Here is an 11,582-nt window from a genome sequence, read left to right on the forward strand (position 1 = left end):
CTGCCCCAATTCCTAGTTAAGTAAAGGGGAACAGCGCCAACAGGCAAGCTGGATAGTGCTCCCTGTTCAAATGAAACACCCTTGCTGCTACACTAGGGATTTGGACCAAGCAGGCCAACATTCTAGGTAAGTGCTGTGACCACTGCACCACAGAGAGCTTCTTAGGCTTAAGTCTTGCTTTGGCCCAATTAACAGATAATTAAAGTGGAACAGCATCAACGAGAAAGCTTCATGGTTGTCACTGTTCAGATTGCTTCTCATACAGCCCAGGGAAAAATCGAACCAGGGTCTTTAACCCTTGCAGCGTGTTTATCCTGCCCACTATGCTACCAAGGGCTTCTGGGACTTAACTCTTGCTTTGGCCCAATTAATATTTAATTAATGTGGAAGCGCTTCAACATGAAAGGCAGCTAGCATTCCCTGTTCAAAGCCTTTCGTCCTAACAGCTAGGAGCCTTGATTCAGGGTATCTAACATCCCAGCTGAGTACTCTAGCACTGCCGTATAGAGGGCTTCCTACATTTGACTCTTGCTTTGGCTGAGTTAACAGATAATTAAAGTGAAACATCTTCAACATGAAAACCCTCAGAGTTGTCACTGTTGAGAGCCCTTCTCATGAGGCCTAGGAAAGAATTGAATCAAGGTTTCTAATCACTCAAAAGAGTACTCTTGCCACTGTACCCTAGAGCAGAGGTTCTCAACCTTTCCAGCCTACTGTACCCCTTTCCAGAGTCTGATTTGTCTTGCGTACTCCAAGTATCACCTGACTTAAAAACTTCTTGCTTAGAAAATCAGACATAAAAATACAAGGGTCACAGCACACTACTACTGACAAATTGCTGAGACTCTCATTTTTACCCTAGAATTATAAAATAAGTTGATTGGCGTATAAATATTGTACTTATATTTCAATGTGATACTTGAGCCTGTTTTTCATTTGTGAGCCTTATGTGAAGCCCAGACCCAGGGCTGAAGCATGTAACTTAGCTTTGCATGGCCTGGTAGGGAGCCCTGGACAATTGCCCTCCTCGCCACCCCTGAATGCCAGCCCTGCATTTGCAACCCCTCCAAATCAGTCCTGTGATTCCCATGGGGGCTGCAACCCCCAGTTCGAGAAACACTGATCTAGATGAGTTGATGTGCTCCCTGGAAGACCTCTGAGTACCCGCAAGGGTACACGTATCCCCTGGTTGGGAACCACTACTCTAGGACATCAATACCACCACTCTATTCATAGACCCAGAAAATTGGTAAAACTCTTTGGAGACGACAGATCCACATAAACTGCCTCCTTACATTGGCATAGCAAGGCAATGCCAAGAGTAGGCCCCAGAAGTCTTGTCTCCCATTCCCTTGCTCTAACTATTGGATAACAATCCCTTCTCAAGGCCAGGAACAGAACCAAGTGTCCTGACTCCCAGCCTCCTGTTTTAAGCATTAGAAAACACTACCTCTCTCTAGAAGACTGAGAGTTGTGAATGAAGCGGGTACTCTTGTGTGAATCTAGAGGAAAGGTCCAAAACGAACAACACAGCAATCACAGGCTTCAAATCCTTCAATGTCTAATATGATGCCAAGATGCTGCAGTTCACAGATTATTATAGCATGTTGGCCTTAAACGGGCACAGGCATACAATACAGAAGTGTGCAGAAAGATGATGTCACCCAGCACCACATAGGAATGCACAGGCAGGATTTTGTACAGATAATTTCCTAGCGCTAGCTGAGGATAGGATGACCAGACAGCAAGTGTGAAAAATCAGGACAGGGAGGAGGGGTAATAGGAGCCTATATAAGAAAAAGACCTAAAAATTGGGACTGTCCCTATAAATTTGGGACATCTGGTCACCCCAGCTGAGGCTGAGTTGCCATGCCTCCAGGCAGCTTCCATATTGCCTTTCATTCAAATGGAGCAGAGAGCTTGGAAGTGACACTTGTGCATTTGAGGCATCTTTGGAGGCACATTCCTGAGCAAGCCTGCTCCAAGGAGATATAGACCACACATTGCCTAAACCCAGGAGTCTTGTATACACAGGGTTTGCACCAGTGCTAGTGGGGATTGTTTTCAGAGGAAAGCTTCGTGCTGATACAGCCATTCAGTAACTGGCTTGGGCACCTGCTTTTTTTATTACATGCAGTTGGAAATGGGATTGCTCTTTGCAATGCAAGCAAAGCATTGACTGAAGATATACTGAACTTTAAGTACTCTAATCTGTGCATGACAAGTACAGTTTGCACTGAAATCCATGTGCCATGCAGAAGCACAGCAGATCTGAGTATGTTTAGCTAAGAAAGATATCTGTTTTTTTACGGCAGATTAGGACCAAGGTTTCAACATGGTTTTAAGCAAGGCTTCATGTTTGCACGAGCAAACTGGACTGACATCTTACTCTTCTGTTTTGCATGTGTAAATGTGGGGGAACTTGCAAATGTAAAGGCTGCCTTTCAGAATTTGATCCTTATGGGCAAGAAGGTGCTGGCAGCAAGAGAGCTGTGTGTGTGAGGAGGTATGGAGGCAGGAGGTCTCACACATAACAGTGACAATAGTCCCCTAGCAATATAATCAAATAACTACAAATAAAGATTCTTGCACATCTCCAGCACCTTTCATCAAAGTAGTTCAAGCATTTTACAAACATAAATGAATGAAAATAGCATGAAACGCTTTGGGCTTGTACAACTGTCAGTGATTATTTGCCCTATTACCAAATATTCTCACCCAGGATCAAGAAGGCACAACCTCCCTTCATCTCCCAGGAAAACAGGCAGAGAGATTAAGGGACTCATTCTACACCAGAGAGGTCATTCCTGTCAAGGCTTGGATTAAAATTCAGGAGTTCCTGACTCTGAGACCAGTCTTCAGCTTTTGATGTCTCTTTCATGTGGTCCTATGACTACATTGTGGTCATAAGACTATAGCTGGCAGATATAGAAATTAATGGGAGATGGAGTGACAGTGAAGCCTTGGAAAGGGAAAAGGAATCTCTTTGAGATGGAGCTGAGAGGCAGGGATAGGAAAGGCGTAAATAAATTTCAAATGTTTGGAGGAAATTGCCACACCCATCCTAGTGTCATGTAAAGATGTTATTTCCCAAAGATTGTCCGAACCTTCCATTGCTAAATAAACAGTTTTATTCTTCACTTTATTTAAAATGCATCTCTTTCTTGCTTAAGTAACATGTGCATTACTCCTTCTACCACAAGTTCTAGCTAGTAAAAGCCTTGCTTCCAATTTGGGGGAGGCCAGAGATTAGCCATGATACTCAGGTACTCACGATCCCAGTGCCTCCATGAAGATAAATGTTTTTCGGATGTTGTTGGTCGGTTTCTTCCAGGAACGGGTGTCATCCACTTCCTTGCGGCCCATTTTCTCCAGAGCTGAAGCGGGGAATTCTGTCAGAAAGAGGGGAAGAGCACTGGTTGAGTGGTCAGGTGTTCACAGTATCAATAGCAGGAGCTAGTGGTGTGTAAAACTTAAACCTCTGCACAGCATCCTGCAACATACCCATTTGCTTGGATTCTCCTTTGGAGGTTTTTGAACATTTCATTTTGGTTCTGTCAAAGCCAAGATGCAAGGACGTCAATTTTGCATCCACAAAATAAACTGTTGGTGCAAATCATGTGACTACCAGGTAGAATGATGAAATAATTTTACCCACAATTGCCAGTACAAAAATGCAAGTACAAATTGTACCTCTTTAAAAGGAATATTGTTTTTCTGAGAATTTGACACAAAATAATCACTCTCCTTGAAAATTACCAGTACACTGACCTCAGCCACTAACAAGATGAGACTTTAAATTCTATTGGATCTTACATATTAAATTGCATCAGATTCCAAATGTGCATTACAACTAATATTATACATCTTGGCTAAGAATCTAGCGCTCATATGTTGGGACTTGTTATTTGGGGATAGTCATTTAATGACAAATGTGAGAGACTGGGAATTACAAATGTTTATATTTTGCTGAACATATAATGGCTAAAGCTGTGATTATGCTGCTGAGTGGCTGCTAATGCTAACCTATTAAATCACCCTTGATATAATAGATTAAAGTTAGATGCAACTGAAGATGCAGGCAAGTTATACTAGAGCTGCTTAATTGCTTGAATGTTAAAATAGATTAAAGAGCTGGTGTTGACTCAAAGGAAATTTACTAAAGATTTGCTGATCTAGCTAGTATGCACTGTATCTCTTTTGTTTTGTTTTGTTTTTTTATTACTAGGGATATTTGCCTGGAAACTGGATTGTTACTTAGGAATCTCCACCTTTCCTTACTGATTATTCCTTATGAGAAGTCACAAGCTTGTGACATCACAATGGTGGCTGTAGAGAGAATTGTGATGTCACAAACAGAGGTGGGCTTTTGGTTTTGGTCTTAATTTTGCTTCTGATGGAAGATGTCAGGTTGACAGTGCAGTGGGCTGGTAGCCTGGTACTTACCCACAACCAGGCACAGCATGGACAGCAGCTGTCATAGAGCTCAGTCTATTCCCATTCCAGGCAACCAGCACAGCAAACAAGCTCTCCTTAAATGTAACATCGACCCCTCGCTGGCTCCCTTTGTTTTCTTTCCATGCTCCTTGGTGAATCAGCAGCTGTCTTAGGACTCACCACACAAAGGACTTCCATTCCATTGTTTACAACTCCATCTCAACTCATGACAACAGTCACATGGGACCTCTTCATTATGGTGGCTGCCTGCATATTTGCATGCAAAGTGCAAGGCCTGGGAATGTGAGCACATGAGTTTAGAGGACAATTACTGTAAATTTAGAGCAGTGATTCTCAACCTATTTACCATTGTGGGCTGCTTATGCAGCTGTCTGTATTATGTGGGCTGCATCCACAGAATATGTATACTACCTGTATGGCCCTGAGGATGTCACATGGACCGCAGCTGTGTGCTGATTGGGCCACAAGCAGCCCATGGGCCGCGAGTTGAGAACCACAGGTTTAGAGGGACGACAGAGCTGCAGCACCTTATCTTGTTTCTACTCATCTTATTTAATGAGCAGCAAAAGGGATCCAACTCGTTACAGGGAAAGTTACTTAGGTCTCTATGACGGGTAGGGTCTCTACCCTCTTCTCTTCTGTTGTTACTGTGCAGTGTATCAGGAAGGCAGCATTCTCTAATAGTCAGAACACAGACTTAGGAGTCAGCAGCTCTTAGGTTCTAATCCCAGTTCTACCGACTTGCAGGATGGCTGTCAAGCAGTCACTTGTACCATCACTTAGGTACCTAGATTTAGATTAGTTAGCAAAGACTTCAGTGGGAGGTGTGGGCACTCAGAAAATCAGGCCACTTATTTAGGTGGCACCCGGAAAATTTGGCCTGAGCCCATCCCACTCTTCTCTGTCTTGATTTCCCCAGCTCACAGGACTGGGACTCAGGAAATCTAGTTCTTATCAGCCACTTGCTGGGCAAGTCACTTCTCCCTGTGCCTCTGTTTTGCCTCCCACCCTTTATCTGCCCTTCTCTATTTAGACAGTAAGATCTTCAGGGCAGAGACTTTGATTAGCACTGCCATAATACAAATAAATAATATCACTACTTATTGGAACTTATTGACATGCTTTGAGAATTAATGTTTGTGAAAGGTCTGGAAGGTGTAAAGTGCAGTATAAACTCTACCATAAGTAGAGTTTGCAGAAAAGGACCTGGGGATTACAGTGGACAAGAAGCTGGATATGAGTCAGTGTGCCCTTGTTGCCAAGAAGGCCAATGGCATATTGGGCTGTATTAGTAGGAACATTGCCAGCAGATCAAAGGAAGTGATTATTTCCCTCTGTTCGGCACCAGTAAGACCATACCTGGAGTATTGCATCCAGTTTTGGTCCCCCCGCTACAGAAGGGATGTGGACAAATTGGAGAAAGTCCAGCAGAGGGCAACAAAAATTATTAGGGGGCTGGAGCCCATGACTTACAAAGAGAGGCTGAGGAAACGGGGGTTATTTAGTCTGCAGAAGAGAAGAGTGAGGGGGGATTTGATAGCAGTCTTCAGCTACCTCAAGGGTGGGGGCTCCAAAGAGGATGGAGCTTGGCTGTTCTCGGTGGTGGCAGATGACATAACAAGAAGCAATGGTCTCAAATTGCAGTGGGGGAGGTCTAGGCTGGATATTAGGAAACACTATTTCACTGGGAGGGCGGTGAAGCACTAGAATGGGTTCCCTAGGTAGGTGGTGGAATCTCCATCCTCAGAGGTTTTTGAGGCCTGGCTTGACAAAGCCCTGGATGAGATGATTTAGTTGGTGTTGGTCCTGGTTTGAGCAGGAGATTGGACTAGATGACCTCCTGAGGTCACTTCCAACCCTAATAGTCTATGATTCTATGAGTATTCTTAATAAGATCAAATCTAACAGTCCAGAGAGGGAAATATTTAGAAAATGATCAATGAGGCTCTCAGCTGAGCTGAGAAGAGATCTTTGGAACCAACATTGACCTTGGATACTGGAGGAGACTCCCCCATGTCAAGTGTGCTAAGGAAATGCATTAAAAATTCTCCGTTTAGCAGAATCAGATTGCACGCTGAAAGCACTGCCTTTAAGACACTCCATTTCTCACTACTCATGATCAATCACATCATTCCATAAAAGACTTTAAGACATGGCTGAATCTTTGGCAGACAAAATGGAGTCTTTTGTTAAAGAAAAAAATAAGTTTTCAGAAGAGACAGAGAGCACTAAAGCAAAAAAAAGAAGCTGGAAGCTAATGTCTCATGACTGTTAGTTTAGATTTTTGATTCCTGCCAAGCTGATTTTGTTACCTTAATAAACAGAGCTACAATGATTCTCAGATCCCTAACATGAGATTTCAAAGGTTAATTCAACTTTGTTGAAAGAGAATGACAGCTTCAGTCTATAAACTCTTTAAAGGCCAAATCAGACTTAGTTTTTATCCACTTTATAGATTCTGATGTGCACATGACAATTCAATGGACGTCCAGTTCAGTGGACAACAGCCCTATTTTGTTGTTTATTTAATTAGTGCTGATGAAGAGTTCTTAGCAGCGTGGAGCAATTAGTGCAAAACATTGTCTGCATACATTTGTTTGAATTCGTAAGCAGATTTTCATTCAAGATCATCCTTTCAACATTTTCACCTTTGCTCTCTGAAAAATCACTGGCAGAAATGAATTTTAAGCATGAATGCTTAAGGATTGACTGAAAGTGAGTTTCATATGATGTATACAAATGTAAAAGTTGAAAAGCTTGAATGAATCTGAACAATGGAGATCATTGCTTTGTATGGGGGGGGAGAGGAAATTGGTCAAAATAATGACCAATTGGTTATGAATTTTTGGCCCAGTTCTAGCACTTAGATTAGCCACCAGCAGCATAGGCTTCCTTGAGACCTTACCCTCCCGATATGCCTCCTCTCTTCCCCCAGGGCCGGCTCTGGCTTTTTTGGTGCCCCAAGAAAAAGAAAGAAAAAAAAAAGGAGCAGGGCCACTGGAGCAGCAAAGCGGGGGGGGGGAACAACAACAGTGAGCGGCTGAGCGGCAAAACAGCGGGGGGAACATGGAACAGCTGGAGCGGCAAAGCGGGGGGGGCGGACATGGCACGGCTGGAGCGGCAAAGCGCAGAGGGGGAACAGGGCAAGGCTGGAGCGGCAAAGTGGAGGGGGGGAACAGGGCACGGCTGGAGCGGCAAAGCGGAGCGGGGAGGAACATGGCGGCTGGAGCGGCAAAGTGGAGGGGGAACAACACAAAAACGGTGCGGTTAGAGCAGGAAAGCAGGGGGGCGAGGGGAGAAACAATGGCATGGCCGGCAAAGCAGGGGAAAAACAAAACAAAAAACCCTACAGGGCAGCCGGAGCCAGGGGACTCCCTGTGCTGCAGACTGCGTGCCCGGTCAATGGTGGGGAAGGAGAGGGAGCAGGGGGAGAGACAGAAGCGGGGCGGCCAGAGCTTCAGTGGGGCACTCACCATGCGGCCCTGACCGCCGCACTGCCTGCCAGGAGGGATCCGCACCGCTCCGGTCGGCGGGCAGGGAAGGACGCAGGCTGCCCTGCCAAGTTTGCTGCAGGGTGCTCCCCTCCTCCGCATCGCCGCCCCCTACAGGGTGGCCGGAGCAGCGAACAAAAAAAAAAGTGGCTGCGTAGCCCTAGGTTTGAGCTGAATGCTGCCCCCTAGAATCTGCCGCCCCAAGCATGAGCTTGCTCAGCTCATACCTGGAGCCGGCCCTGTCTTCCCCAAAGGCATACATCCCAATCCCATCCAATCGTGCTGCACAGGTGCCATCTGGTTCCAGCTATAATGGTGATTTATGTGATGGTGTCACCTGTCCAGGAGGAAATGGACTAACAGCCATTAATTCCTTTTCCCACAAGCCACTGCACAGCTGTCATCAGAGCAGCAAAGGAGTTGTAGGTACCACTGGAACAGAACTACGCATGCCCCATTACATGTGAGGAATGACATACTGACCAGCCAGTGTGTGGAAAGCGCCCAGCCAAGCATTCCCATGACATGGAGCAACCAGCCAACTCACATGGGCCCCAGTAGGAAGCTAAGCTCCTGAGAGATGGTTGGACTAGGCCATGAAACGGAACATCTGAGAAGCAGCAAGGAAACCACTGGCTTGCTTATATTCAACTTGCTTATATTCAGCTTGTGAAAAAAGTGGGAGACAGCGTCCGAATGTGACTGAGGCAGTGAGCTGTGAAACAGAAAGGGAACCCCTTCCCTGAGACGTTTGGGACCCAGCTGTGTGCAACACTGAAGAACAAATGAGACAGTCCCCAGGCCAGAAACAAAGGAGATCGAACATGTGACATTCAAAAGAGCACTTGGGCTCAGTGTGATCCCCCACCAGGTGAGTACTCATTTGAAACCTACCAGGCAATTGCAGAATTATGACACGTGAAACCACCTCTGAACTCATACCCTGCCCCTCTCCAGCATTACCTAGTCTCCCTGCTAACAGAGCAAGTCAATATCAGTGTGCACAATGTACTCTCTCTATTGCTTATACTCATTAGAATACTAGTTTTGTGTTGCCTGATGTTTGCTCATTCAGACTAGATCTCTGGCCGGGGTGGGGGAAGAGGGGTATACTTAATTCTATTTGCAACAGGTTTTTTTAACAGATACTGCTTTTAAATAAGGATTCATGTGTTTGAATATTCCTTTATCATTCATCTGATCATATGATTAGCTTCCCCTTCCACCCCCTCTGTTTTATGGGGGCAGTTACTTTTTGCCTGTCTGTGCCTGTGGAAAGGAAGGATGATCTTGTGCTTTAGGGATGGGTTGGGACAGGGACTCAGGAGATCTGAGTTCCATTTCATGCTTTGCCACAGGCCACCTTGTGTGACTGAGCAAGTCACTTCCCATTCCAGGTCTCCTACCTGTCCCAGAGGGGCAGAGCAGTGACATAGGAGGCGTTATTGTGAGGTAAATACACTGAATGTTTATGAGGTGCCAAGATATGGGGGCTGTGTAAGTACTTGACAAAGTGGCTATCTGCCTCATCTCATGGCAGAACATAGAGACTTTCAAAATCCTTCCTCCCTCCACCAGACATTTACTAAAGAACTAGTCACACAACACAGAAGCCTTGCAAAAATCCCTGGACTGCTCTGACCTGCGGCTGGCGATTTATGCAATTCACCCATCTTTACTTCTACCTTGTCCTCCACTCTTCCCTCACTGGTCTGTTTATGCACCTCTTGCAATTTGCCCTAATCCTAGAAAGTGGTGTGGTGTGGGACAGAGACTGTCTTTGTTTTACTTAGTTCATTCAGTGCTTAGCGCAAACCCTGACCTTTCCTGAGACCACTACCACAATACAAATAAATACTTACTAATTCTACTCACTTGTTTGTGTTAGTTTTATTTTTCCATGGAGAAGTAAAATATCATGGTAAAAGTTGGGCAAGCACATTTTGTGCTTGGCCTGGTGTATTTTTCTAACAATTTTGCATATGTGTGTTATATCTATATACTTAACATACACTTCTTTTCCTTCTGCCAATCTCTTCCTGACACTCTATTGGTATGTGTGTTATCCTTTTGTTTCTTGTGTATCTTCTGTTTGCATCGATGGAAAACACACAGGAAAAGATTGAACAGGAGAAAATAGACTCAATATGTGCTTGGAAAATACATTCTTATAGAATCCTAGATGTCAGAGTGAGAAAAGGCTTCTCTGTTCATCTTTTCCATACCCCCTTGGCAATGCAAGAACAATAGGCTTTCTTTTCATTTTCAGTATATTGAGTTTGCATAATAAAATGGAAATACTCATTAAGTAGTTACTGCCTGTAAAGCCTTTTGAAGTGCTAAGTATTATTTTAATGTATTTAGCCACTACACAACAATGAATTAATTAACCATGCAGGACTCTATAATATCGATCCCTTCTGCTACTCCAGACTGACAAGTGTCTGTGTTGTAAATGACAAGTAATTTCAATTGTCACGTCTAACCTTTTTGCTCTTTCAGAGACTAGAGCAATAAATGGGACTGCTGCTTTGTTCAGTCTGATCCAGGGAATGACACATCACTGCTTAAAATTTAATGTGGTGTTAGGATCTTGCTTAAATATTTCCCTGAGAAATTGGTTCCACTTTCATATCAGACAGCAGCAGATCCATCTGCAGACATTCTTCTTCTGAATTTCCTTAGCAAAAGTGCCGTAACACTTGATTCATAATCTTGCGACAACAATGCATGAGAGGGGAAAAATGAAGAGGTGGTTTTATCTCTAGAACAAGAAGTACATACAAAAGGGGATAGGGTGGGAATACAGGGTCAAAAGGATTTCCTTTGTAAAATGCAACAAAATAAGTGTTCTGCATGTAAATGAATGAACAGACACAGACAATGTTAGACATGTTTAGGGGACAGCATAATGAGGAAGTGAACAGCAGAGAGACCCAGCTGTTATGGATTAAAACCAAACCTACATTAAATGTCTTATATTCATCCAACTACGCTACTGATACAAAAGCAGTGGATGAATTTGGAGTCAGGGATGAACTTCTGCTGAATCACATTTTCCAGGTAAACATATTAGGTTAGTTTAAACAGTTTAAAAGTAAAACTGTACCACCCATATTATATGAAATCACATGTGTAACACATGAAAGCTGAGAAATATTAACCACCTCTGAAAAACTGTACTCCACTCCTTTGGTATAACATAATAAAAGTGATCTTAAAACAGAAAATACTGTACAGAACCTAAAATCTTATGCACAGAACAGGCAAGGGAGGCAAATGGTTATTAAGAAAATATGTTTTGCTTACCCAAATGATCACAGATGAAGCAGCTCCTGTTCTGACTCCTGTTCCACTCCTACAGGTCTGTGGGGATTAGAGACTGGTCTGGTGCTAGCAATGAACTCAGATTAAAGGGGAGGAATGCAGGCGATTTCTTTCCTGAGATGGTAACCAGGCAGCACTTAAAGGGGAGTAAATTGACTATCGGGATATGCTTGTCTGTGGGTGTGCACCTCTCTCTCTCTCCCCCCACCCCCTCCGCCTCTGGCAATAACAGTAATATCTGGCACCTTTCATCTGAGGATCCCAAAGCACTTTACAGACAAGGCTTTACCAAGTTTCATCCCCACT

The 11,582-nt window shown here is 44.1% G+C and overlaps 1 protein-coding gene across 2 annotated transcripts in view; it reads right to left on the bottom strand.

Annotated features, from left to right (window-relative positions):
- The window catches only part of CAMK1G (calcium/calmodulin dependent protein kinase IG), a 30,185-nt gene extending 18,841 nt beyond the window's left edge, over nucleotides 1-11,344 (bottom strand). For both annotated transcript variants that reach the window (XM_032794142.2, XM_032794141.2), the window contains exons 1-2: nucleotides 11,259-11,344; nucleotides 3,275-3,392 (exon numbers count right to left, since the gene is read on the bottom strand). In XM_032794142.2, the coding sequence (XP_032650033.1) occupies nucleotides 3,275-3,366 (92 nt within the window). In that variant the 5' untranslated portion in view covers nucleotides 3,367-3,392; nucleotides 11,259-11,344. The remainder of the gene's footprint in view (nucleotides 1-3,274; nucleotides 3,393-11,258) is intronic.
- Nucleotides 11,345-11,582: the final 238 nt, after the last annotated feature.

The sequence above is a fragment of the Chelonoidis abingdonii genome, chromosome 4 (assembly GCF_003597395.2).
Source record: "Chelonoidis abingdonii isolate Lonesome George chromosome 4, CheloAbing_2.0, whole genome shotgun sequence".
NCBI classification, from domain to species: domain Eukaryota; kingdom Metazoa; phylum Chordata; order Testudines; family Testudinidae; genus Chelonoidis; species Chelonoidis abingdonii.